General features: G+C 48.4%; 1 protein-coding gene and 2 long non-coding RNA genes across 3 annotated transcripts in view; 2 read left to right on the forward strand and 1 right to left on the reverse strand.

The window, feature by feature from the left end:
- The window catches only part of LOC140422408 (uncharacterized), a 176,229-nt gene that overhangs the window by 143,650 nt on the left and 5,999 nt on the right, over nucleotides 1–26,580 (forward strand). The window lies entirely within an intron of this gene.
- Nucleotides 93–13,293, forward strand: LOC140422374 (uncharacterized). The gene is made up of 2 exons (XM_072507388.1): nucleotides 93–248; nucleotides 6,388–13,293. Exon 2 carries the CDS (start codon nucleotides 6,747–6,749, stop codon nucleotides 8,088–8,090), a length of 1,344 nt encoding a protein of 447 aa, XP_072363489.1. The 5' UTR covers nucleotides 93–248; nucleotides 6,388–6,746; the 3' UTR covers nucleotides 8,091–13,293.
- On the reverse strand, nucleotides 12,220–19,768 carry LOC140422402 (uncharacterized). Its single transcript, XR_011947429.1, has 3 exons — nucleotides 19,475–19,768; nucleotides 15,528–15,857; nucleotides 12,220–12,687 (listed from the first exon to the last, which is right to left on the reverse strand). It is a non-coding gene; the product is annotated as an uncharacterized lncRNA (long non-coding RNA).

Raw genomic sequence — 26,580 nt, forward strand, 5'->3', positions numbered from 1 at the left:
TGCGGCCAGAACAAGAAGTCTCTCGGTGATTCCCCTCTCCCCACCCCGGGACTGAGCATGTCTGAGGGAGAGCAGAGATTGCGCATGTGCGAGGGAAAGCTCACCCTTGACCTTCCTGCTGAGGCGTTGACCAATGGGAAGGGTTGGATGACCGGAAGGACTCTGGTCCTCCAAGGCAATCCGCGCGGGCTTTGTGTGAATGGAGCTTGGACGTCACAGACTGAACCTTCCTCCTGTCTCCAACATCTGTGAGTAACTCTTTTATTGTCGTCACAATTATTACAGAAACCAATTTACAAGGCTCCAGGCCTCATTACACTTCAAATTGACGATTAAACACACGTCAAATTGATGATTAAACAGTCACTTAACACAAAACAGCTGCAAGGCACAAGGCCCAATTACATTTCACAATAACGTTGGAACAGTCATTGAACACAAATAGCTGCAAGGCACAGGGCCGAAATACGTTTCCAGATACCAATTAACCAGTCACTTATCACAACCAGCCACAAGGCACAGGCCCTACACATAGTTCAAGTAACAATCGAACAGTCGCATCACACGAACAGTCGTGAGGCACAAGGCCTCGAAACCAAACGACCATTCCAAAGAAAAAAGGAACAAAAAAACCACAAGACACAAGTACATTTCGAGGTGACGACCTCTAATCACATAAGACAAGCAGTCGCGAGGCACAAGGCCCCGATACAATACGGCCGCTTCGGCAACAAGTATGACCCACAGGGCCTCGATACATTTTAACAGTGTCATATCAAACCCAATCATCAGGCACCAGGCCTCAATTCACCCCAGAAAAGATTTAACAGGATAGAATCAATCACCGAACACTAATCCCCGCTCACCCACCCCCGTTCACCCCGCCCTGCAGCCGACACCCCGGGGGAAAGGCCCCTCCTCGCTAAGAGCACAGACCACCGGAGAGCCAGACCCGGGCGCGGCGGAGGAGAGAGGGTTCCTCCCTCCTGGACCCCGCCCAAAGGCTCGGGACCATTAGGAGGGAGAGCAGTTTCGCACCAACTAGCGTTCCACCACAATTACTAATTACCATTTCAAGGAAACCCGAAATGAGTTGAATGTCATAGGCTGCTAAAGAAAACGAAGGCAAAGAAAACATGAAAACAAAATCCCTTAGTACTCATAGAAAAGTCCATAAAAAAAAGAGTCCATTAATTTTGCACGTTCCACATCATGACCCCAGCGCTCCAGCCGAAATTTCACAAGGAACAACATGTCCTCAAAGTCCTCCAATGGCAGCGGCCAGAGTCGCTCCAATGTTGGCAACAGTCGACAACAGGGAAGAAAGTCCCAGAGTCAGTCCCAACCGCCCACAGGGCGTCCAGGGGGGGCCGAACCCCCGGAGACCCCAGGAACGGCAGCAACCCACCCCGGGCTGCAGGCTGCGGGCCGCCCATCGGGTATCCACTCCCGGTTCCGACCCGCCGCTTCCAGCAGCCTATCCAGCTGCCATCCTTCCTCCATTCCTTCGTCCTCCATTGGGCGAACTCAAACCCGCCGACAGCAAACCTCGCAGTCCGAAGCAGCGTCTCCGCAGCTCAAACGCTGACTTGAAACACGAGTGGTCGCAGTACTCCGAAACCGGTCTTCTCCCCTTCCCTCGGGGACCAGGAGCAATGGGCGCCGAGTTGCTGTTTCACCCCATCCAGGAAGCTCCCAGAGGCGGCCTGCCTTTCGAATCGGCCCGGGGGCGGACACCAAGCTCGCACACAACCGCCCAAGCCTCCTCCACTTTTCACCCCAGGAGTTTGGACAGTGTCGGCGTAGCTCCCACAATCCCCCACGCTGGGGAACCCGCTCTATCCGCCGCACGGGCAGGTGATCAGGTACTGCGCATGTCCAAGGGTGAGGGGAAGCTGCACATGTGTGGAGGAAAGCCCAGCCCTGACCTTCCTGTGAGGTGTTGGCTAATGGATAGAGTTAGGACCGGAAGGACGCTGGTCCTCCAATCAGCGCGGGCTTTATGTGAAAGGAGATTGGGCTTCACACAGACTGAAACATCCTCCTGTGTCTCCAACATCTGGGAGTACCTCTTTTAATGTCGTCACAATTTTCAACACAGACTCATTTACAGGGCACAAGGCCCAATTACACTTCACATTAACGATTCAACAGTCACTGAACACGAAACAGCTGCAAGGCACAAGGCCCAATTACACTTCACATTAACGATTAAACGATCACTGACCACAAAACAGCTGTGAGGCGCCAGGCCCAATTACATTTCACGACAACGTTGTAACAGTCATTGAACACAAACAGCTGCAAAGCGCAGGGCCGAGATACATTTCCAAATACCAATTAACCAGTCATTTATCACAACCAGCCGCAAGGCACAGGCCCTACGTGTAGTTCAGGTAACAATCAAACAGGTTCATAACTCGAACAGTCGTAAGGCACAAGGCCATGAAACCAAACGACTGTTTTAAAAGTAAAAAGAAACAAGGAGACACAAAGCACAATTACATCGAGGCATCAACCTCTAAACACATACACAAGCAGTCGCGAGGCACAAGGCCCCGAAACCATACGACCACTCCAAAATAAAGTAAAGAAAAGAGAAATAAAACCCAAAAGTACAACACACGACACAGGCACGTTTCAAGGTAACGACTCTAAACACAAAAGACAAGCAGTCGCGAGGCACAAGGCCCCGATACAATACGGCCGCTCCAGTTACAAATATGACCCACAGGGCCTCAATTCTTTTTAACAGTATCATATCAAAACCCAATCACCAGGCACCAGGCCTTAATTTACCCCAGAAATGGTTTAACGGGGTAGAATCCATCACCGAACACTAATCCCTGCTCACCCACCCCCGTTCGCCCCGCCCTGCCGCCGACACCCCGGGGGAAAGGCCCCCCCTTGGCTGAGAGCACAGACCCCCCGGAGAGCCAGACCCGGGCGCGGCGGAGGAGAGAGGGTTCCCCTCTCCTGGACCCGCCCGAGGGCACAGGACCATTCGGAGGGAGAGCAGTTCTGCACTAACCAGCGTTCCACCACAATTACTAAATACCATTCCGGAGGACCGAAATGTGTTAAATGTTATAGGCTACTAAATAAAACAAAAGCAAGGAAAACAAGAAAGCAAATCCCTCATTATACATAGAAAAAGTCTGCAGAAAAAGTCCATTAATTTTGCAAGTTCCATAACACAGCACCGGCGCTCTTGCCGAAATTTCACGAGGAACAACATGTCCTCAAAGTCCTCCAATGGCAGCAGCCAGAGTCACTCCAATGTTGGCAACAGTCGACAACGGGGAGGAAAGTCCCAGAGTCAGTCCCAACCGCCCACAGGGCGTCCAGGGGGGCCGAACCCCCGGAGACCCCAGGAACGGCAGCAACCCACCCCGGGCTGCAGGCCGCGGGCCGCCCATCGGGTATCCACTCCCGGTTCCGACCCGCCGCTTCCAGCAGCCAATCCAGCTGCCATCCTTCCTCCATTCCTTCGTCCTCCATTGGGCGAACTCAAAACCGCCGACAGTAAACCTCGCAGTCCGAAGCAGCGTCTCCGCAGCTCAACCGCTGACTTGAAACACGACTGGTCTCAGTACTCCGAAACCGGTCTTCTCCCCTTCCCTCAGGGACCAGGAACAATGGGCGCCGAGTTGCTGTTTCACCCCATCCAGGAAGCTCCCAGAGGCGGCCTGCCTTTCGAATCGGCCCGGGGGCGGACACCAAGCTCGCACACAACCGCCCAAGCCTCCTCCACTTTTCACCCCAGGAGTTTGGACAGTGTCGGCCTTAGCTCCCACAATCCCCCGCGCTGGGGAACCCGCTCTATCCGCCGCACGGGCGGGTGATCAGGTACTGCGCATGTCCAAGGGTGAGGGGAAGCTGCGCATGTGTGGAGGAAAGCCCAGCCCCTGACCTTCCTGTGAGGTGTTGGCTAATGGATAGAGTTAGGACCGGAAGGACGCTGGTCCTCCAATCAGCGCGGGCTTTATGTGAAAGGAGATTGGGCTTCACACAGACTGAAATGTCCTCCTGTCTCCAACATCTGTGAGTAAAACACTTTCTTTTCTCCCCCTGTCCATTTCTTGTCTCATTCTCACCTTCAATTGGTCACTTGCAGCAACTGAAGGGAAAGGAAGTCAATCCAGGGAGGGTGCAGACTCTGAAAAGCTTGGCCCAGGTCTCTCTCTCTGAAAGACATTGACATCCTTTGCTCCCTCAGCTTGACACATTTATTTGTCTGGCTAAAATGATGGTCTCTTTCCTAATGTTCACATTTAAAGGGCTGGTTTCCCCAGGAGATGGCTGACATTAAAGGGAACAGTAAACAGGACAAACCAAACCAATTACTTTCCTGTCGGAATACTCTCCACCATCAGCAAAGTGATGGAAGGGGTCATTAACAGCGCTATCAAGTGGTACTTACTCAGCAAAACCTGCTCACGGACGCTCAGTTTGGGTTCCACCAGGGTCACTCAGCTCCTGTCCTCATTCCAGCCTTGGTTCAATCATGGACAAAAGAGGTGAATGCCAGAGGTGAGAGTGACTGCCCTTGGTATCAGGGCAGCATTTGACCGACTATGGCATCAAGGAGCCCCAGCTAAACTGGAGTCAGTGGGAATCGGGGGAAACTCTCCGCTGGTTGGAGTCATACCTGGCACAAAAAAAGATGGTTGTAGTGGTTGGAGGTCAATCATCTCAGCTGCAGGAGTTCCTCAGGGCACACTCCTAGGCCCAACCATCTTTAGCTGCTTCATCAATGACCTACCTTTCATCATAAGGCCAGAAGTGGGGATGTTTGTGGATGACTGCACAATCTTTAGCACCATTCATGACTCCAGATAATGAAGCAGTCCATGTCCAAATGCAGCATGTCCTGCACAGTATCCAGATGTTGGCTGATAAGTGGCAAATCACATTTGTGCTACACAAGTGCCAGGCAACGACCATCTCCTACCAAGGAGGATCTAACCACCGCCCCTTGACATTAGCATTAGTGAATCCTCCACAACCAACATCCTGAGGGTTATCATTGATCAGAAACTGAACTGGACTAGCCATATTCATATGGTGGCCACCAGGGCAGGCCAAAGGCTACAGCGGCTAACGCACCTCCTGACCCCCAAAGCCTCTCCACCATCTACAAGGCACAAGTCAGGCATGTAACAGAATAATCACGACTTGCCTGGTTGAGTGCAGCTCCAACATGCTGCTCTACACCATCCAGAACAAAGCAGCCCACTTGACTGCTCCCCATTCCATGAATATTCAAACACTCCACCACCGACGAACAGTGGCAGCCGTGTATACCATCTACAAGATACACTGCAGTAACTCACCAAGCTTCCTCCGACAGCACCTTCCAAACCCACAACCACTACTATCTAGGAGGACAAGAGCAGCAGATAGTTGAGACCCCCACTACCTGGAGGTTCACCTCCAAGTCACTCACCAGACAGACTTGGAAATATATCGCCCTTCCTTCATTGTTGCTGGGGCGACATCCTGGAACTCCTTCCCTGACAGCACAGGGGATGTACCTACAACTCAAGGACTGCAGCGGTTCAAGAAGGCAACTCATCACCACCTTCTGAAGGGCAACTAGGGATGGGCAATAAATGCTGGCTGAACCAGCGACTCCCACATCCCGTAAATGAATTTAAAAAAATGTTATATTGCACAGAGATATATCTAGTGTTATATAGAATGTATTAGATATATTATTGATGGTTCTGTAATGAAATACATGTATTATTAGTTCTACCTACATTATATATTTCCAGTGATACAGTCATTGCAGCACTTATGGAATCCATTTGGGAACTCAAGTCAATGCCGACTCTCTGTACAGCAATCCAGTCAGTGCCATTCCCCCTCGATATCCCTGTTCCCCTGAAAGCTTATTTTCTTCATATATTATTTTGAATTATTGATCATCTCGACTTCCACAACGCTTGTGGGCAGTGAGTTCCCTGTCATGACCACTCCATGACTAAATAAAGTTCTTCCTCAGAATTTCCCTATCTCTAATCAGTAAATGTATTTATATGGAGATTCTCTACTCTTGTACAGGTTTTAGTGAGTTTAGATTTGTTGATCAGCACCTTCAGGAAAATTGGGAGGGAAAGTAAGTGAATATAGGTCTCTCTGTCCAGGGCAGGAAGCAGTGAGCTTGGATTTGTCAATCAGCCTGAATCGGCACCTTCAGGAGAATTGGGAGGGGGAATATTAGATACAGCAGAGTGAGAATGGAGGGAGAGTGTGTGGGATTGAGATTTAGAGCATTTCAGGGAAAGAGAGAGGAAAGAATGTTCGATAGAAACTAGAATTGTCTGTTCTGAGTTTCTATCCTGTACTAACAATGATTACTGTTGTAAAATCTGTTTGCAGGAAGTTCGAACAAGAGGAGTTTGAGGCCGAGCTCTCAAACTAAATATCACGTCAAGAACTGACTGAGTCACTCAATTCTTGGGATCATTGGCCTTTGAATCTAGTAGGAGAAATGTTTGTCTATTCTGTCTGCTTCAAGAGATTTTAAACATCAGTGTGTCTGGAAAAGCACTGAGACACACACACACACCCGTGTGAGACTGTTACAGAGCACTGACTGTGGAAAGAACTTTAACCAGTGACACAGCCTGAACAAATACTACACCATTCACAGAAGGGAGAGACTGTACATGTGTTCTGTGTGTGGCCGAGTCTTCAACTGATCATCCAACGTGGTGAGACGCAAGATCACCCGGACCATGGAGAAACCATGGAAATGTGAGGATTGTGGGAAGGGATTCAGAGCCCCGTGCGAGCTGGAAAGTCATCAACGCAGTCACACTGGAGAGAGGCCTTTCACCTGCTCTCAGTGTGAAAAGGGATTCACTGAAATGGGCAACCTGCGGAAACACGAACGAGTTCACACTGGAGAGAGGCCTTTCACCTGCCCTCAGTGTGAAAAGGGATTCACTGACATTAGCAGCCTGCGGACACACGAACGAGTTCACACTGGAGAGAGGCCTTTCACCTGCCCTCAGTGTGAAAAGGGATTCACTAACATTGGCAACCTGCGGCAACACGAACGAGTTCACACTGGGGAGAGGCCTTTCACCTGCCCTCAGTGTGAAAAGAGATTCAATTATATTGGCAACCTGCGGAAACACGAACGAGTTCACACTGGAGAGAGGCCTTTCACCTGCTCTCAGTGTGAAAAGAGATTCAATGTCATTGGCAGCCTGCGGCAACACGAACGAGTTCACACTGGGGAGAGGCCATTCACCTGCTCTCAGTGTGAAAAGGGATTCACTAACATTGGCCACCTGCGGAGACACGAACGAGTTCACACTGGAGAGAGGCCTTTCACCTGCTCTCAGTGTGAAAAGAGATTCAATTGTATTGGCAACCTGCGGAAACACGAACGAGTTCACACTGGAGAGAGGCCTTTCACCTGCTCTCAGTGTGAAAAGAGATTCACTAACATTGGCCACCTGCGGAGGCACGAACGAGTTCACACTGGGGAGAGGCCTTTCACCTGCTCTCAGTGTGAAAAGAGATTCACTAACATTGGCCACCTGCGGCAACACGAACGAGTTCACACTGGGGAGAGGCCATTCACCTGCTCTCAGTGTGAAAAGGGATTCACTAACATTGGCCACCTGCGGAGGCACGAACGAGTTCACACCGGGAAGATGCCATTCACCTGCTCTGACTGTGGGAAGGGATTCTTTCAGTTGTCCGACCTGCAGAGTCACCAGAGAGTTCACACCGGGGAGAAGCCGTTCATCTGCACTGTGTGTGATAAGGGATTTGCTCATTCATCCCACCTGCTGAAACACAATGTCAATCACACCAAGAGCAGGCCCTTTAAATGCTCTGACTGCAAGAGGGGTTTCAAAAGCTCTCAGCTACTGATGTCCCACCAGCGCTTTCACTCTGAGGAGAGACCGTTCAGCTGCTCTCATTGCACAAAGAGCTTTAGTACCTCATCCAACTTGCGGAGACACCAGCGAGGTCACACTGGGGAGAGCCCGTTCACCTCGCCGACTGGGAAAAGATTCACTCGGTCATCACTTGCTGAGCCACAACGTCACTCACACCAATGAGAGACCCTTTTAAATGCTCCGACTGTGGGAGTGGGTTTCAAAGCTCTTGGGTACTGATGGAACACCAGTGCATTCACACTGAGGAGAGACCGCTCAGCTCCTCTCACTGCGACAAAGAGGTTTCAAACATCATCCACATTGCGGAGACATCAGCGAGTTCACACTGGAAAGAAGCCATTCACCTGCTCTCACTGGGGAGGGATTCACTCAGTCGTCCAACACGCTGAGACACCAAAGGGTTCACAAGTGATGATGGGTTAGATTCTGCTGTTATTCCTGCTGTTAATCACATCCAGGACTGAACCTGGAGTGGGTGGAGGGATTTGTCTCCTCGTCAACACCTGGTGCTCGGATGTGGCGACCCTGGGGAACTACTGATCCCTGGACCTGGAATACCTGACTGTGAAGTGCCATCCATACGGCCTTCCATGGAGTTCACTTCTGCCATCATCACGGCGGTCTACATCCCACCCCAGGCGGAAGTGAAGAAGGCGCTTGATGAATTGTAACCGCTATAAATAACAATGAAACAGAATACCTGGCGGCCTTGTTCATCGTGGCCGGGGACTTTAACCAGGCCAACCTCAAGTGTGTACTGCCAAAATTCCACCAACACATCTCCTGTCCTGACAGGGGCCCCAACATCCTTGACCATTGCCACACAAACATCAAGGGCGCCTGATGATCCATCCCCTGACCGCACTTCGGAAAATCGGACCACAAGATGGCGCTCCTTCTCTCGGCGTACAAGCAGAAACTTGAACGGGAAAATCCGGTTAAGAAGGTTGTGCAAATGCTGGTCTGAGGCAAAAGAGCTCCTACGTGACTGGTCCATATTCAAGAACTCGGCAGTTAGCCGAAACGAGTATGCCAGCACCATCACAGGCTTCATCAGCAAGTGTGTAGAAGATTGTGTGTCAAAGAAGGTAGTACGTACGTTACCCAACCAGAAACCATGGCTTAATCGGGAGATTCACTCCCGACTGGTCTGAGGCGTTCAAGTCAGGCAACCCTGACCTGTACAAAAAAATCTAGGTACAACCTCTGCAAAGCCAACAGGGATACCAAGAGACAACAGAAGAGTTGTCCAGACTAAGCGAGAATCATGGACTCTCATCGATTGTGGCAAGGCGTAAACAACATAATGCGCTAAAAAGCAAAGCCGAGTAGAATCTTTAGCAACAGTGCTTCCCCTTCCCAACAAACGCAATGCATTCTATGCTTATTTCGAGCAGGAAACCAACAAACCTTTGTCATCTGCCCCAGCAGCCTTGGACACGCCCATGCCCACCGTCACAGCCTCCAAAGTCAGATTGGCCTTCTTGAAAGTGAAGCCTCGGAAAGCGACAGGTCCTGACGGGAGTCCCTGCCATGCACCCAGATCATGTGCGGACATCCTCAACCTTTCCCTCCTCCGTTCTGAGGTTCCCACCTGCTTCAAGAAGACCACCATCATACCGGTGCCAAAGAAGAACCAGGCAACGTGCCTCAATGACATCGATCATTATGAAATGCTTAGACCACAGCTGGAGTAATGTGTGCAGTTTTACTTAGGAAAGGTATTGCCACAGAGGAACAGCAACAAAGTTTGACCAGACTTGTCCCGGGTATGGCAGGACTGTCCTATGAAAACAGATTGGGGAAACTAGGCCTCTTTTCTCTAGAGTTCCAAGGAATGAGAGGGGATTTCATTGAAACTTACAAAATCCACAAAGGAATAGACAGGGTGGGTGCAGGTGAGAGGTTTCCCCTGGTTGGAGAGTCTGGAACCAGGGGACACAATTTCAAACTAAGGGAGAAGCCACTTAGGACGGGTCTCTGAGGAGACATTTCTTTACTCCTCGGGTTGTGAATCTTTGGAATTCTCTACCCCAGAGGGCTGTGGAAGCTCAGTCACTGAGTGTGTTTCAAGCAGAGACTGACAGATTTCTTTTTTTTTTGTTTAATAAATTATTTTCTTCTAATTAAGGGGCAGTGGAGCGTGGCCAATTCACCAATGCTGCACATCAAGTTCGGTTGTGGATCTGAGACCCACAAGGCACTAGGAGAATGTGCAAACTCCACATGGACAGTGACCCAGGGCCAGGATCGAACGCAGGTTCTTGGTGCCGTGAGGCAACAGTGCTAACCACTGGGCAACCGTGCCACGCAACTGACAGATTTCTAAATATCAATAACCCATATGGATATGGAGATAGTGTGGGGAAAAAGACATTGAATCATAGGATCATAGTATTTACAGGGCAGAAGGAGGCCATTTGGCCCATTGAGTCTGCACCGGCCCTTGGAAAGAGCACCCGACCAAAGTCCACACCCCCACCCTATCGCCGTAACCCAGTAACCCCACCCAACCTTTTTGGACATTAAGGGCATTTTAGCATGGCCAATTCACCTAACCTGCACATCTTTGGACTGTGGGAGGAAACCCACTCAGACACCTGGAGAAAGTGCAAACTCCGCACAGATAGTAACCCAAGCCGGGAATCGGACCTGGGACCCGGGAGCTGTGAAGCAACTGTGCTAACCAGTGTGCTACCATGAAATGGATGATCAGCCATGATCGCATTGAATGGCGGCGCAGGATCGATGGGCTGAATGGCCAACTCCTGCTCTGATGCTCCAATGGTATAAAGATCGGTAGGAAAGTAAACTGTGAAGAGGACATAAGGAGACTACAAAGGATAGAGGTAGGTTATGTGAGTGGGAAAAGATCTGCCAAATGGAGAATAATGTGAGAAAATGAGAAATTGTCCATGTTGCCAGAAGAATAAAACAGTTTCTGATCTGAATAGTGAGAGATTGTAGAGCTCTGAGACTCCGAGGTATCTGGGTGTCCAAGAGCATGAATCACAAAAAGGGAATTGAATACAAAAGTAGGGAGGTTGTGCTTCAGTTATACAGGACATTGATGAGTCCACATCTGGAGCACTGTGTATAGTCTTGCTCTCATTTAAGGAAGGATGTAAATGTGTTGGAAGCAGTTCAGAGAAGGTTTACTGGACTCGTACCTGGAATTGGAGGCTGGTCTTATGAGGAATGATTGGACGGGCTGGGCTTGTGTCCGATGGAGTTTAGGTGACTTGATTGAACCGTATCAGATCCTGAGGGGCCTTGACAGGGTGGATGTGGAAAGGATGTTTCCTCTTGTGGGAGAATCTAGAAATTGGAGTCACTTTAAAAGTAACAACTTGCCTATTTAAGGCAGAGGAGAACTTTTTTCTCTCAGAGTTGGGAGTCTTTGGAACTCTCTTCCTCAAAGGGCAGTGGAAGCAGAGTCTTTGAATATTTTGAAGAATGAGTTGAATAGATTCTTGATAAGCAAGGGGGTGAATGGTTATCGGGGGGAATGTGGAATTGAGGTTACAATCAGATCAACTTATTAAATGGTGGAGCAGGCTCGAGGGGCCGAGTGGCCTACTCCAGCTCCTAATTTGTATGTTATCACATCCTATATAATAGATTGTAGCATTTTACCTCCAACTGATGTCAAGCTAATGGGTCTGTGGTTCCCCGTTTTCTCTCTCACTCCTTAAATAGTGTGGTTACATTTACTACCTTCCAATCTGCAGGAACCATTCCAGAATCTATAGAATTTTGAAAGATGATCACCAATGTACCCACTATCTCTCCAGCCGCCTCTTTCAACACTCTGGGATGGAGAGCATCAGCTTTTGGGGATTTATTAACTTTCAACCACATTAATTTCTCCAGTATTACTTTCTCACTAATACTAATCTCTTTCAGTTCCTCGTGCTCACTGGTCCCTTGGTTCTCTAGTGTTTTAGGACAATTTCTGTATCTTCCTCTGTGAAGACAGACACACATTGTTTAGTTTCGCTGAAATTTCCTTATTCCCCATCATAAACCCTTCTGTCTCTGCCTGGAATGGACCCACATTGGTCTTTGCGAATCTTTTCCTTTTCACATTTTATAGGAACTTTTCCAATCGTTTTTTTATGTTTCTAGCCAGTTTGCTCTCGTCTTCTATTTTCTCTTTATGAGTTTCTTGATCCTCCTTTGTAAATACTAAAACAAGTTTCCAATCCTCAGGGTTACACTTATTTTGGCAACTATATGAGTGATAAGATCTCTTATTTTATCTTCAAAAATGAGCCCAAGATCTGGTTGATTGGAGGTGTCCAAAAATACAACTTTATTGCTAATTATCCACCTCAATTCTCTTACATAAAAATAATTCAAAATTCAGATCAAATAATACGTCAAAACATAACAAAGAGAGTTAAACAAAAACATTGGGGAAACACGGTAGCATTGTGGATAGCACAATTGCTTCGCCGCTCCAGGGTCCCAGGTTCAATTCCGGCTTGGGCCACTGTCTGTGCGGAGTCTGCACATCCTCCCCGTGTCTGCGTGGGTTTCCTTCGGATGCTCCGGTTTCCTCCCACAGTCCAAAGATGTGCAGGTTAGGTGGATTGGCCAGGATAAATTGCCCTTAGTGTCCAAAATTGCCCTTAGTGTTGGGTGGGGTTACTGGATTATGGGGATAGGGTGAAGGTGTTGACCTTGGGTAGGGTGCTCTTTCCAAGAGCCGGTGCAGACTCGATGGGCCGAATGGACTCCTTCTGCACTGTTAATTCTATGAAATAAGAAAATATTAGGAAATCAATAGATGGTTCAGAATTTCTTAAAGCATGAATATAGAACAAACTTTAGTCATGAAACTATTCTTAAAGAAATTCTTATCAATGGTCTAACCCCTTATTGGTTTCAAATTCTCAGCTGAGGCTTCCTGATTTAATCAGAAAACTCTGTCACTTGGAGCATGATTTGTTATCCAGGCATTGGTCTTTACTGAAGATTCATTAATGTCTATCAAGTTAATTAAATGTCTACATGCTCCCGCCACGTGTACCAATCCTCTGAAGATAAGGCGTTCTGCATTAACCTTGCTTGTTGCTAAGGCTTTGCTACATTTTGTAAATGTTTCTGTTGCTGAGGCTGCGATACGTTTTCATTGCTAGATGTATTTGTAGAACAATGTTTTATTCATGACGAGGGCTTTTATGCAACTTTTCTTGAAACTGTGTTAGATTCTGACACATATTAAGTTGCTGTACAGCAATTCTCATATTTTTATCTGAAACAATTTCTGCCTGTATGTATACTGAATTTAAGAATTATACTGCATTGATTCTTCAAGGTACCAATAAATCAGTGAAGCAATAAATCTGTAATCTATCAATGAGCCTCTTCCTTTGACCTAATGGAATCTTTAATGTTTCTTGATAGTCACGGTTGCGTCACTTTTCCTGTTGGATTTTTGTTTCTTAAAGGAATCTATATTTTATGTAAATATGTGATAATTCCTTAAATGCGATTGCCTGTGTTTCATTACACATTTTATTGTATGTTCCCAATCAACTTGCCCCTCATAGCTTGACAGTTTCCTTCTGAGACAGAACCATGTAACCACCATAGCCTATCTTCATCTGAACTGCATGCATTGGGGTTCCAAACAGAAACAGGAACTATCTGTCATCTACCTTCCAAACACCCTTTCACTCTGTGATCCTTATGAAATTTGCCACAAGGCTCAAGAGCATCAGTCATGAGAAGGCCAGTCCAGCAGAAAGAAACCCTCCGACCCTCCCCATTGACCAACTGACAGAATGAACACAATGCAGTCCTGGATGTAATTGAGAGCAGAAACAATAACAACAGAATCCAACCCCTGTAATCAATTGTGACCATGTTGGTGTCTCAGCAAGTTCGAGAAAGCACAGAATCCCTTCTCACACTGAGAGCAGGTGAACGGCTTCTCCCCAGCGTGAACTCGCTGGTGCCTCCGCAGTGTGGATGATTCACAGAATCCCTTCCCACAGTGAGAGCAGATGAATGGCCTCCCCAGTGTGAACCCACTGGTGCCTCTGCAGGCTGGATAATTGAGTGAATCCATTCCCACACCGAAAGCAGGTGAACGGTCTCTCCCCAGTGTGAACTCACTGGTGTGTCTGCAGGGTGAATGACTGACTGAATCCTTTCCCACAAAGAGAGCAGCTGAATGGTCTCAGCCAAGTGTGAATGCGCCAATGAGCTTCCAGTACAAATAGGCACTGCAGTTGACCATTTGGCCCATTGAATTTGCTCAACCCTGTAATAAGCTCAATGGCCGATCTAGCTCAGCACCATTTCCCTTAGTGACTTCAACATCTCGAAACCTATCAACTCGATCTGGAAAATACTTGATGACTTGAGGCTCCACAGTCCTCTGGAGCAGAGAATTCCAAAGCTTCACCACATCCTGGAGTGAAGAATTCGCTCCTCATCTTAACTTTCAGTCCATTTTCCTACCTGTTCCCCGTGCCCCTCAACTCCCTCGTCAATCAGAATTCTGTCTAACTTCACGGCGCCAAGGACCCAGGTTCAATCCCGGCCCCAGGACACTGCGTTTGGAGTTTGCACAGTCTCTCCGTGTCTGTGTGGGTCTCATCCCCACAGCCCAAAGATGTGCAGGGTTGGTGGATTGGCCATTCTAAATTGGCCCTTAATTGGAAAAAACATGAATTGGGTACCTTAAATGAAAAAATTATGTTTTGGCGAGGGAGGGAGGGAGGGGGGGGTCACAATCAAATCCAGTGACTACCCACATATACTTTGTGTCAGGTTGGTGTCAATGTCCACCCCCTCACTTTTCATCCGAGTCTCAGGAGGTTGGAGACTGCTCCGGACAAGTAATGGCGGACGCAGCTCCCACAATCCTCCCATGCTGGAGAAACTGCTTTATCCCAGATGGGTGGGTGGTCTGGAACTGCACATGTCCAAGGGAGAGGGACCCTTAATTGAAAAAAAGACTGGGCACGTATAATAAAACAAATAATTCTGTCTAGCTTATTCTTGAATATATTCAATGACTCCCAGACTCCACTGGACCCTGGGTGAAACAAATTCCAGAGATTAACAACCCTCTGAGATAAGAGATTACTGAAAATATATAACATGGTTGCAGTACAATATTAAAAGACTAGAAATAATAATAAATGTACTTTACAGGTCCAGATGGAGCAGGTTAAAGAGGTGTGAATTGTCTCAAGCCAGGACAGTTGGTAGGATTTCGCAAGCCCAGGCCAGATGGTGGGGGGTGAATGTAATGCGACATGAATCCAAGGTCTTGGTTGAGGCTGTACTCATGTGTGCGGAACCTCGCTATAAGTTTCTGCTTGGCGATTCTGCATTGTTGGGTTGCAAAATCCTATCGACTCTCCTGGCTTGAGACAATTCACATCTCTTTAACCTGTGATTATCCCTCTCTCCAGTTGCTCTGTCTGGACCTGTAAAGACTTAATTACCTGCAAAGACTCTCATTCAACAGTATCGTCTTGCATCATTGACTTTATCTATCTATATGTTTCTGGAACCCACCTCTTCATTCACCTGAGGAAGGAGCTGTGCTCTGAAAGTTAGTGATTCGAAACAAACCTGTTGGACTTTTAACGTGGTGTTGTGAGACTTCTTACTTTTACTTTAACACGATCAATAATCACACTCCATGGTCACGTTGCAGAAATTGTCACTCAATTCTCCTGGAACCAGCCCAATGTGATTCTTCATTCCTGTGTTTACTGCCATTGTGTTCCTTTGCCTGACTGGCAACCCTTAACCCCAGAGGTGTCTTGCTGTGATGGTTCTCCGGATTGGATTGGATTTGTTTATTGTCACGTGTACCGTATTCAGGTCCCGATAAACCAAGTGACTCTTCCAAATCCTGAAGTGATGTTTGTTTTTTTCTGCAAATCTTCATCTAATATCCTGTAAGATGCAAGTTGAGAACAGACAATTCTAGTTTCTATAAAACATTCTTTCCTTTCTCATTCTCCAAAAGCTGTAAATTTCCACCCAACACACTCTCCCTCCATTCTCACTCTACAGTATGTAATATTTATCTTCTCTAATCCTCCCAAATCTCGAAAGGTGCTGCTTCAGGCTGATTCACAGATCCATGCTCACTGCTTCCTGTCCTGGACAGAGGCCTGAAAATCTCCATGCAGGCTGCCAGACAGGAATATGTCTATAATACCAAACTCAAAATGTGTGCAACATACAAACTTCCTTTCGCTTCAGTTGCTGCAAGTCACCAAAGTCCCCTCAGAATGAGAAAAGAAATGGAAAGGTAAAGTAGAGTTGGAGAGGCTACTCCCTCTTAATAATAATCGGGGGCAGCACAGTGGCGCAGTGGGTTAGCACTGCGGCCTCACAGCACCGAGGTCCCAGATTTGATTCCGGCTTTCGGACACTGTGTGGAGTTTGCACATTCTCCCCGTGTTTGTGATGGTTTTGTCCCCACAACCAAAAAGATGTGCAAACTAGGTGGATTGGCCATGCAAAATTGCCCCTTAATTGGGGAAAAAAATGAATTGGGTACCCTAAAATTTTTAAATAATAATCTTTATTATTGTCACAAGTCGGCTTACATTAACACTGCAATGGGGCGGTACGGTGACGCAGTGGTTAGCTCTGCCGCCTCACGGCGCCAAGGTCCCAGGTTAGATTCTGGATCGGGGTCACTGTCCGTGTGGAGTTTGCACATTCTCTCTGTGTTTGCCTGGGTTTTGTCCACACAACCCACAGTTGTGCAGGGTAGGTGGATTGAACACGCTAAATTGCCCCTTAATTTTAAAAGATGAATTGGGTAATCTATATTTTAAAAAAAACACTGCAATGAAGTTACTGTGAAACTCCCCTAGTCACCACATTCGGCGCCCGTTAGGGTACACAGAAGGAGAATTCAGAATGTTCAATTCACCAAACGCACGTCTTTCAGGCATTCTAGATGGGCAGCCTGGTAGCCCAGTGGTTAGCACCGTTGCTTCACATCTCCAGGGTCCCAGGTTCGATTCCGGCTTCGGTCACTGTCTGTGGAAATCTGCATGTTCTCCCCGTGTCAGCGTAGGTTTCGTACGGGTGCTCCAGTTTCCTCCCACAGTGCAAAGATGTGCAGGTTAGGAGGATTGACCATGATAAATTGCCCTTAGTGTCCAAAATGGTTAGGTGGAAGTTCCGGTGGCGGCTAAGGAGGAGTAAGTCGCACACTTGGTGGCTCTCAATCCAGTCGGACTTTTTCCCTGACTTTTTTGTACTTTTGAGTGCTAGTTCGGAAGGCATAGGCACTCAGGCACTGACTCCAGACACAGGTGTATGGAATTAAGAAGCAGAAAGAATCGCAAACAGTTGAAGAAGTGGGCAAACAAGGGCAGTGTACAAGCTGCTGCTGAGGACAATATGGCCGACGTCCGGACCGCGGTGCAGACAGCCCAGCCAACAACGGAGCATCTGTTGAAGGTCATTCAAGAGGGCTTTACTGTTTTGCAGCGCAACAGTTTAGACCTGATTCAGAAGGACATCGAGGGCTTGAGCATAGGCTGGATGCCCAGGATCGTACGATCCAGAAGTTGGAAAAGGCGCTGGAGGAGCAGGAGGATAACCAAAACGGTGGTGGAAGCGGAGATGGAGAGGCTGAAGGACCAACAAAAAAGGCTTCTGGAGAAGGTAGAGGTCCTGGAAAATAGGTCCCATCAGCAGAGTTTGAGAATCGTTGGTCTCCCGGAGGGGGCTGAGGGAGACGGTGGCGGGCATGTTCCAGAAGCTGTTGGGAGATGATGTCTTCCCGCGCCCGGTGGAGGTGGACAGGGCGCTGGCGAGGCAGCCGCGAGAGGTGCCCCCCCCCCTCCCCCGAGTGATGGTGGCCCGGTTTCACAGGTTCCTGGACAAGGAGCGGGTGCTACAGTGGGCTAAGCGCACGCGGAGCTGCCATTGGAATAACAGTGTCATGCGCATCTACCAGGACCTGAGCGTGGAGGTGGCCAGAAGAAGGGCAGGCTACAGGCAAGTCAAAGAGATTCTGTTTAAGAAGCAGGTGAAGTTTCGGCTGCTGTATCCGGCTCGCCTGTGGATCACACACGAGGGACGGCACCATTGCTTTGAGGAGCCCGAGGATGCGATGGACTTCGCCAAGAGAGAAGGGCTGGTGCCGAACTGAGGATTTTGTGGACATGGGTTAATAAGACACTGAGCGATGTTTTCACTCATCGCCGGGGGGGGGGGGGGGGGGGGGGGGGGGTGAATACTTCTTACACTGCAAATAAGAGGTGCAGGTGTTGGAGAACCAGCGCCGTCTGGAGGTTTGTTTGGTGAAGGCCGAGGAGAATTATAAGGAGGCCCGAGTAAGCTATTGCTGAAGGAGGTTAACGCAGCAAGACTCCCTATTTACTCAGCAGGTTGAGAACAGTTGAAAGTTTGCGAGGCATAAGTTGTACGAGTTTGGGAGTAACCCGAGCGAATACAAAGGCCAACTTTGGAGCGGATTTCTCTGTGCGGCTTGGCAAAGGGAAAAGGGTCACGAAGACGGAGGAAATAAACAGGAATTTCGGGAATTCTATGCAGGATTATACAAGTCTGAGCAGTCTGGTGATGTATTGGCAGTGTGGAGCATTATTTATTTTCCTTGAATCTTCCGGAGGCCTCAGAAAACCAGTGTGAGGCTCTTAATGCTACTCTTTCTAGGGAAGCGATGTCAAAGACCATGAAGGAGCTTCAGCCAGGTAAAGCGCTGGGACCACATGGCTGTGGGTGTGGGGTTTACATGGGATTTGAGGTTTACTGTTGGAACTATTTGTGGGTATGTATTATCACTTTGACTCAAGTATGCTGCCATTGACTCTTTCTGAGGCTTATGTCTGTTTGATTCTGAAGCGGACAAGGATCGAGGGAGCGTGTCTCTTATCAGTCAATCTGTTGACTTGAAACTGCTGTCTAAAGTTTTGGTGAGAAAGCTGGAGGGCATCCTTCCAACAATCAATTTCTTTTTTAAATTTTGAGTACCTATTTCATTTTTTCTAATTTAGGGACAATTTAGCTTGGACAATCCACCTCCCCTGCATATCTTTGGGTTGTGGGGGTGAAACCCACACAAACATGGGGAGAATGTGCAAACTCCACACGGACAGTGACCCAGAGCCACGATGAAACCTGGGACCTCGGCGCCGTGAGGCAGCAGTGCTAATCACTGCACTACCGTGCTGCCCTCCATCTGACAATCATGAGGGAGGACCAGTCTGACCTCGCTCTGCATCACTAACCAGCTGAGCTAAATTGGCTCCTAATTATATTACAAGCTGGGCAGCGGCAGGGTTCATGAATGTCGTATTTGGGCTTCTGAGAAGATCTCGACAAATAAATGTGTCAAGCTGAGGGAGCAAAGGATGTCAATGTCTTTAATGGAGAGAGAGACAGAGACCTGGGCCAAGCTTTGCAGAGTCTGCACCCTCCCTGGATTCACTTCCTTTCCCTTCAGTTGCTGCAAGTGACCAATTGAAGGTCAGAATGAGAAACGAAATGGAAAGGGGGAGAAAAGAAAATGTTTTACTCACAGTTGTTGGAGACGGGAGGAGGTTTGCATCCTTGTGAAGTTCAATCGAGCAGTCACACAAAGCCCGAGCTGATTAGCAGGAGGACCATCCTTCTGGTCCTCCAACTCTTGCCATTGGTTAATACCTCAGGTAAAAGGTCAGAAGGCGGGCTACCCGTTGCACATGCACAGCCTCCCCTCTCCCTTGGACATGCGCAGTCGTGGGCAGGGGGAGATCACCGATTGGCTTCTCGCTCTGGCCGTCAGCCGGTTGCCTGGAAACCTTGTCTCGAGGAGGTTCTGTTGCCGGTTTATTTCCCCCCTTATTCAAGGGGCGGACGAAACAACGGGTGGGGGCGGGGAGCGCCGCGCCTGCGCACTGGAACCCGGTGACGACAGCGCGGAAGAGTAATTCCTATTGGCTGATTCGGGCAGTGCCCCATTGTGATGTCACAGCGGAAGTGAAGGAAAAAAACTCCTTTCTCCAACATCTGTGAGTAAAACACTTTCTTTTCTCCCCCTTTCCATTTCTTTTCTCATTCTCACCTTCAATTGGTCACTTGCAGCAACTGAAGGGAAAGGAAGTGAATCCAGGGAGAGTGCAGACTCTGGAAAGCTTGGCCCAGGTCTCTCTCTCTCAAAGACATTGACACCCTTTGCTCCCTCAGCTTGACACATTTATTTGTCTGGCTAAAAGGATGGTCTCTCGCCACCGGGGGTAGCAGCGCGGTTGGGTGACCTGCACGACTTACTGCGGTTAGAGAAGAGAAAGTCTGAGTTAAGGTTGCAGCAGGGGAGTTTGAGAAAAGGTGGGGGATGTTTGTGACCATGTTTGAGGAGCCGTTCGTCGTGTGGGGGGAATGAAAAAGGAGAAAAATCTGTACAAACCGTATAGTTGATTGTTGGGAAGAATGTTTCCCGGGGTGTTTATTTGCTGTAACCTACTTTGATACAAGTTTGAATAAAATGCATTTTTTTAAAAAAATAATTAATAAATAAAAGGATGGTCTCTTTCCTGATGTTCACAATTAAAGGAAGAGAAAATGCTGGAAAATCTCTTCAGGTCTGGCAGCATCTGTAGGGAGAAAAAAGCTGACGTTTCAAGTCCGATGACTCTTTGACAAAGCTTTGGACAAAGAGTCATCGAACTCGAAACGTCAGCTCTTTTCTCACCCTCCAGATGCTGCCAGACCTGCTGAGATTTTCCAGCATTTTCTCTTTCGTTTCAGATGCCAGCACCCACAGTAATTTTCTTTTATCACAATTAAAGGGCTGGTTTCTCCAGGAGATGGCTGCTATTTAATGGGACAGTAAATTAATATCAGTTAGAGATATGTCTAGTAGTTTTAAATTAGATATATTATTTATGGTCTGTAATAAAGTACATTTACTATTATTTCTGGTTGTATAATATTGTACTGTCGCTATTTGTTCTTATTTCTTAAAAAAAAGTGGGCAGCACGGTAGCATTGTGGATAGCACAATTGCTTCACAGCTCCAGGGTCCCAGGTTCGATTCCGGCTTGGGTCACTGTCTCTGCGGAGTCTGCACATCCTCCCCGTGTGTGCGTGGGTTTCCTCCAGGTGCTCCGGTTTCCTCCCACAGTCCAAAGATGTGCAGGTTAGGTGGATTGGCCATGATAAATGCCCTTTGTGTCCAAAATTGCCCTTAGTGTTGGGTGGGGTTAATGGGTTATGGGGATAGGGTGGAGGTGTTGACCTTGGGTGGGGTGCTCTTCCCAAGAGCCGGTACAGACTCGATGGGCCGAATGGCCTCCTTCTGCACTGTAAATTCTATGATCGGCTTTATATATTTCCAGTCATCTCTTCCCTCAAAAGGCTATTAGTCTATGGCATTCTCTTCCACAGGGATCAGTGGAGTCTTTGGGTCACTGAATATATTCAAGGATGAGTTGGACAGATTTTTAATATTTCCTTTGTCATGTTTTTTTACCATTTTTAAAATAATGAATGCAACAGAATAACAGAAATATTGCTGGAAAATGGGTACAGTGTAGAACAACTGATACTTCCGCATAAATACAAGCAATACATTGCAGAATTAATTCAGAGCAGGATATTTGAGCGACCAGAGCCTCTAGATGAAATGCCAGATCAGTTAACAGGTTAACATAGTGAGCGGGGAAAGAGGGTAAAATTATATAAAAACAGAAGAATAACAATGCAGGGCGCATACCCCAAAATATTACAAAACACACTAACAGCAGAGTCGAATTAAAATAACATAGATGACGTAGAATCTCTATAGTGCAGAAGGAGGCCATTTGCTTCTTCAAGTCTGCACTGACCCTCAGAAAAAGCACTCACAGAGGCAGACTCCCCATCCTAGTCCCATAATCCGGTCCATTGATCATGGTCAACCCACCTAACCTAACATCGTTTGTGCGGAGGGGCAAGAATTCAAAAATCCCTAAAACAGTACTACAATGGAGAAGAAACATGGGAGGCCTGGCCCTCCCGAACTTGCAATACTATCACTGGGCAGCCACGGCCGAAAGAGTGAGGAGATGGGTAAAGGACCCAGACATGGAATGGTTGATGATGGCCGAGTCCTCGTGTACAGGAATGACCCTCCCGGCCCTCGCTACGGCAACACTCCCATCCCCGTCAGCACCAGTCCAGTGGTGGCAGCTACCCTGAGAACCTGGAACCAGATGTGGCAGCATTTCAGTATGACCGATGTGTCCTTTATGGCCCCCATCTGCGGCAACCAATCGGTTTGCACCAGCCATTCTCAACATCACCTTCAAGAGGTAGAGACAAGAAGGGGGAACACTGATGGTTAGGGACTTTTACACGGGAAATAGACTAGCGACCTTAGAGGAGCTGACGGATAGACTGGACCTACCAAACAGGGATGAGCTCCAGGTCAAAAACTTTCTCCGCAAGGAGACACCAGCATACCCAGAAACCCTGAGAAGCACAATGCAAGAGGAGTTACTGGACGCAGACAGTCTGGGGAAGGGAAACTGTGGGGACCTGTACGGACAACTCTTAATAAGGATGCGCTCCTTACTTGACGAAACCCAGGAAAAATGGGAGGAAGAGCGAGGGACGGAAATAGGGTGGGGACTCTGGAGCGAAGCACTGAACGGGACCAACTCCACCTTCTCCTACGCAAGGCGAAGCTTCATGCAGCTGAATGTTGTGCACAGAACATACCCGACAAGAACCCAAATGAGCAGGTTCTTCCCGGAGATGGAGGACAAATGTGAATGGTGCCAGGGGGGCCCGGCAAACCATGCCCACCTGTTCTGGGTATGTCCCAGAATTGTCAAATTCTGGACAGCATATTTACAGTTGAATTCTGGACAACCTATTTAGAGACAATGTCCATGGTTATGAGGGTGGAGCCGTGCCCACAAATGGCAGTCTTCGGGGTATCAGACCAGCCAGAACTATTCATGGGGAAAAGGGTGGACGCCCTTGCCTTTGCTTCTCTAATCGGCCGCTGGAGAATCCTGCTCGGCTGGCGATTAGCAGCACCACCCACAGCTCAGACGAGCTGGCAGACCTATCTGGATTTCTCCACCTGGAGAAGATCAAGTTCACCGTCCGAGGGTCAGAGGATGGTTCCCACAAAGTGTGGAGGCCATTCACCAACTTGTTCCAGGACCTGTTTGAAGCCAGCGGCCAATGGAACACTGGGGAGGGAGGTGGGCGTACGGGAGCCAACGGGATCACAGGGAACAGGCAGGAAAACGGGACGGGGGGAAGGGGGCTACTGGGACAAGGAGGAAGAAACAGAAACCAACTGACACAGAGACCAGAGAGCCCAGAACAAAAAACAAGAAGAGGAACCCCCAAGGGAAGGTGAAAAACAGGACAGGGAGTGCGCGGGGTGGAAGGGGGGAGGCCCATCAATGGGGGAGGGGGGGGGGAAGGGAGGGCACCGTCCACTTGTAAATAACAGATAACTCCCATTGTACAGTGAAGGGCCAGGAAAGGACCCAGAAACGACAAGTGAAGGGGGCGGAGGGGAGGGACGGGAGATGGAGGGACCGACACAAAGGAAATTGACATGCACATTGTAATCGGCACAGTTACCCTGACTGCTTGGATAGTGTATAATAAGCATTGTCACAAGTCTGCGACTCGATGAAAAAGAGGTGAAAAAAACTGCTCAATCAAATCCCGCCTCAATTTAAAGTGTTCCTCATAATCCAGATGCGTTTCCTGTAATAAAGCGATGTCGACGTTCTCCTTTCGAAAAGAGAGGATCTTTTTCCTTCTGATAGGGTGATGGATGCCCCGTACATTCCCTGAGAAAATTTGCCGATTAACTGCCGCCATTAGTTAGGCGACAGAGAGACAGGAACAGATTTTCACACCACAATCGGGCGTGCGCCATTACCCCCTCCTCCAACTCACTTTACACCAGAGGCACCAAAGTCTCCCCAAACTGCTCCTTTCACAGATAAAAGCCCCGTCTGTACCAGAGTAGGATAAAGTCAACAACACATAAACCCTCCCATAATAACAAAAATACAAAAGAATCACCACCACAATAGACCCAAGGGGACATTCCTCAATAAGACTGAGGACCCGGAGGATTAATCCCACAGCCAGACTGTCGTTACCCTCAGGATACCTTCTCCAAAATGAGGAGAGGAAAAGTAACTTTTGTAAATTGTTTTTACAGAATATTAGAGGAGGAGGAATTACAGACAGAAATCTCAAACGTCACGTCTCAATCTGACTGAGTCTCTCAATTCCTTGGAACTGAATATCACCGGACTTTGAATCGAGAAGGAGAAATGTTTGTCTTTTCTGTCCGCTTCAAAACATCAGTGTGGCTGGAAAAGCCCCGAGACACACACACACCCGAGTGAGAGTGTTCCAGAGCACTGACTGTGGAAAGAGCTTTAACCAGTTACGCAGCCTGAAAAAACATCACACCATTCACAGTGGGAGAGACGTTACACGTGTTCTGTGTGTGGACGAGGCTTCAACTGATCGACAAACCTGGAGAGACACGAGGACACCCCCACCCTGGAGAAACAATGGAAATGTGGGGACTGTGGGAAGGGATTCTGGGTTCCATCTGCACTGGAAGCTCATCGGCGCATTCACACTGGGGAGAGGCCGTTCATCTGCTCTGTGTGTGGGAAGGGATTCATTCAGTTATCCACCCTGCAATTACACCAGCGAGTTCACACTGGGGAGAGGCCGTTCACCTGCTCTCAGTGTGAGAAGTGTTTCACTCAGTTATCCGTCCTGCAGACACACCAGCGAGTTCACACTGGGGAGAGGCCGTTCACATGCTCTCAGTGTGAGAAGGGATTCACTACTTCATCGAGCCTGCGGAGACACCAGCGAGTTCACACTGGGGAGAGGCCGTTCACCTGCTCTCAATGTGAGAAGTGTTTCACTCAGTTATCCGTCCTGCAGACACACCAGCGAGTTCACACTGGGGAGAGGCCGTTCACCTGCTCTCAGTGTGAGAAGGGATTCACTACTTCATTGAGCCTGCGGAGACACCAGCGAGTTCACACTGGGGAGAGACCGATCACCTGCTCTCAATGTGAGAAATGTTTCACTCAGTTATCCGGCCTGCGGACACACCAGCGAGTTCACACTGGGGAGAGGCCGTTCATTTGCTCTCAGTGTGAGAAGCGATTCACTCAATCATCCGACTTGCAGAGACACCAGCGAGTTCACACTGGGGAGAGGCCGTTCACCTGCTCTCAGTGTGAGAAGGGATTCCCTCACTCATCCGACCTGCAGAGACACCAGCGAGTTCACACTGGGGAGAGGCCGTTCATCTGCTCTCAGTGTGGGAAGGGATTCACTCAGTTATCCAACCTGCAGAGCCACCAGCGAGTTCACACAGGGGAGAAGGCGTTAACCTGTTCTTAGTGAGAGAAGGGATTCAGATATCCATACACCCTGCGGGAACACTAGAGAGTTCACACCTGGAAGAGGCCATTCCCCTGCTCTGAGCAGGGGAGACATTCAATGATCCATCCCAACGATGGAGACACTAGCGAGTTAATTCTGGGGAGAGACCATTCATCTGCTCTCAATGTGGGGAGGGGTTTTCTGATTCATCACATCTGTTGTGACTCCAACAAGTTCACAATAAATTACAGATGTTGGCTCCGTTGTTATTGTTTCTGCTCTCACTGACATCCAGGACTGCATTTTGTTCATTCTGACATCTGGTGAATGGTGATGATTGGAGGGTTTCTTTCTGCTGGACCGGCCGGTCTAACACCTCTGCCTCCGGTGGGCTGACCATTTTTGAGCCTCGTTGCGATTACCTGGTTCCAAGTTTGACGAGGAGCACAGAATGAAAAGGTGTTTGCACGTTGGAAGATATTTAGTTCCCAAAGCAACCATGTTGCCATGAAGATGGGCTATGGTGGTTACATACTTCATTTGTCTAATTTATCTGGGTGGTTGTCGCAGAAGGAGACTGTCATGGTATGAGGGGCAAGTTGTCTGTGGTAGATTGGGAAATGACAATAAACATATCACTGAAAGTGGCAACGCAGGTGGATAAGGAGCTAAGAAGGCAGGTGGCATGCTTGTCTTCATTGGTCGGGGCATTGAGTATAGAAATTGGCAAGTCATGCTGCAGCTGAACAGAACCTTAGTTAGGCCACACGTGGAATATTGCCGACAATTCTGGTCACCACATTACCAAAAGGATGTGGAGGCTTTGGAGAGAGTACAGAGGAGGTTTACCAGGATGTTGCATGGCCTGGAGGGGATTAGCTGTCAGGAGAGGTTGGATAAACTCGGATTGTTTTAACTAGAGCGACGAGGTTGAGGGACGACCTGATAAAAGTTTACAAAATGATGAGTGGCATGGACAGAGTTGATAGAAGCTTTTTCCCAGATGACAGAGGTTTAAGGTGCAAGGGGCAAAAGTCAATTACCAGGTGACATATGGGCAAAGTTTAGCCGAGATGTGCGAGGGACGTTTTTTACACCGAGGGTGGTGAGTGCCTGGAACTCGCTGCCGGAGGAGGTCGTGGAAGCAGGTACGATAGTGACGTTTAAGAGGCATCTTGACGAATACATGAATAGGATAGGAATAGACGGATACAGACCCTGGAAGCACAGAAGGTTTTAGTTTAGACAGACATCATGATCCGAGCAG

This window comes from Scyliorhinus torazame, chromosome 5, assembly GCF_047496885.1.
Source record: "Scyliorhinus torazame isolate Kashiwa2021f chromosome 5, sScyTor2.1, whole genome shotgun sequence".
NCBI classification, from domain to species: domain Eukaryota; kingdom Metazoa; phylum Chordata; class Chondrichthyes; order Carcharhiniformes; family Scyliorhinidae; genus Scyliorhinus; species Scyliorhinus torazame.

Bases quoted from the DNA above. Each gene is read 5' to 3' on its own strand.
- LOC140422374 (XM_072507388.1), top strand. From the start codon at position 6,747: ATGGAGAAACCATGGAAATGTGAGGATTGTGGGAAGGGATTCAGAGCC.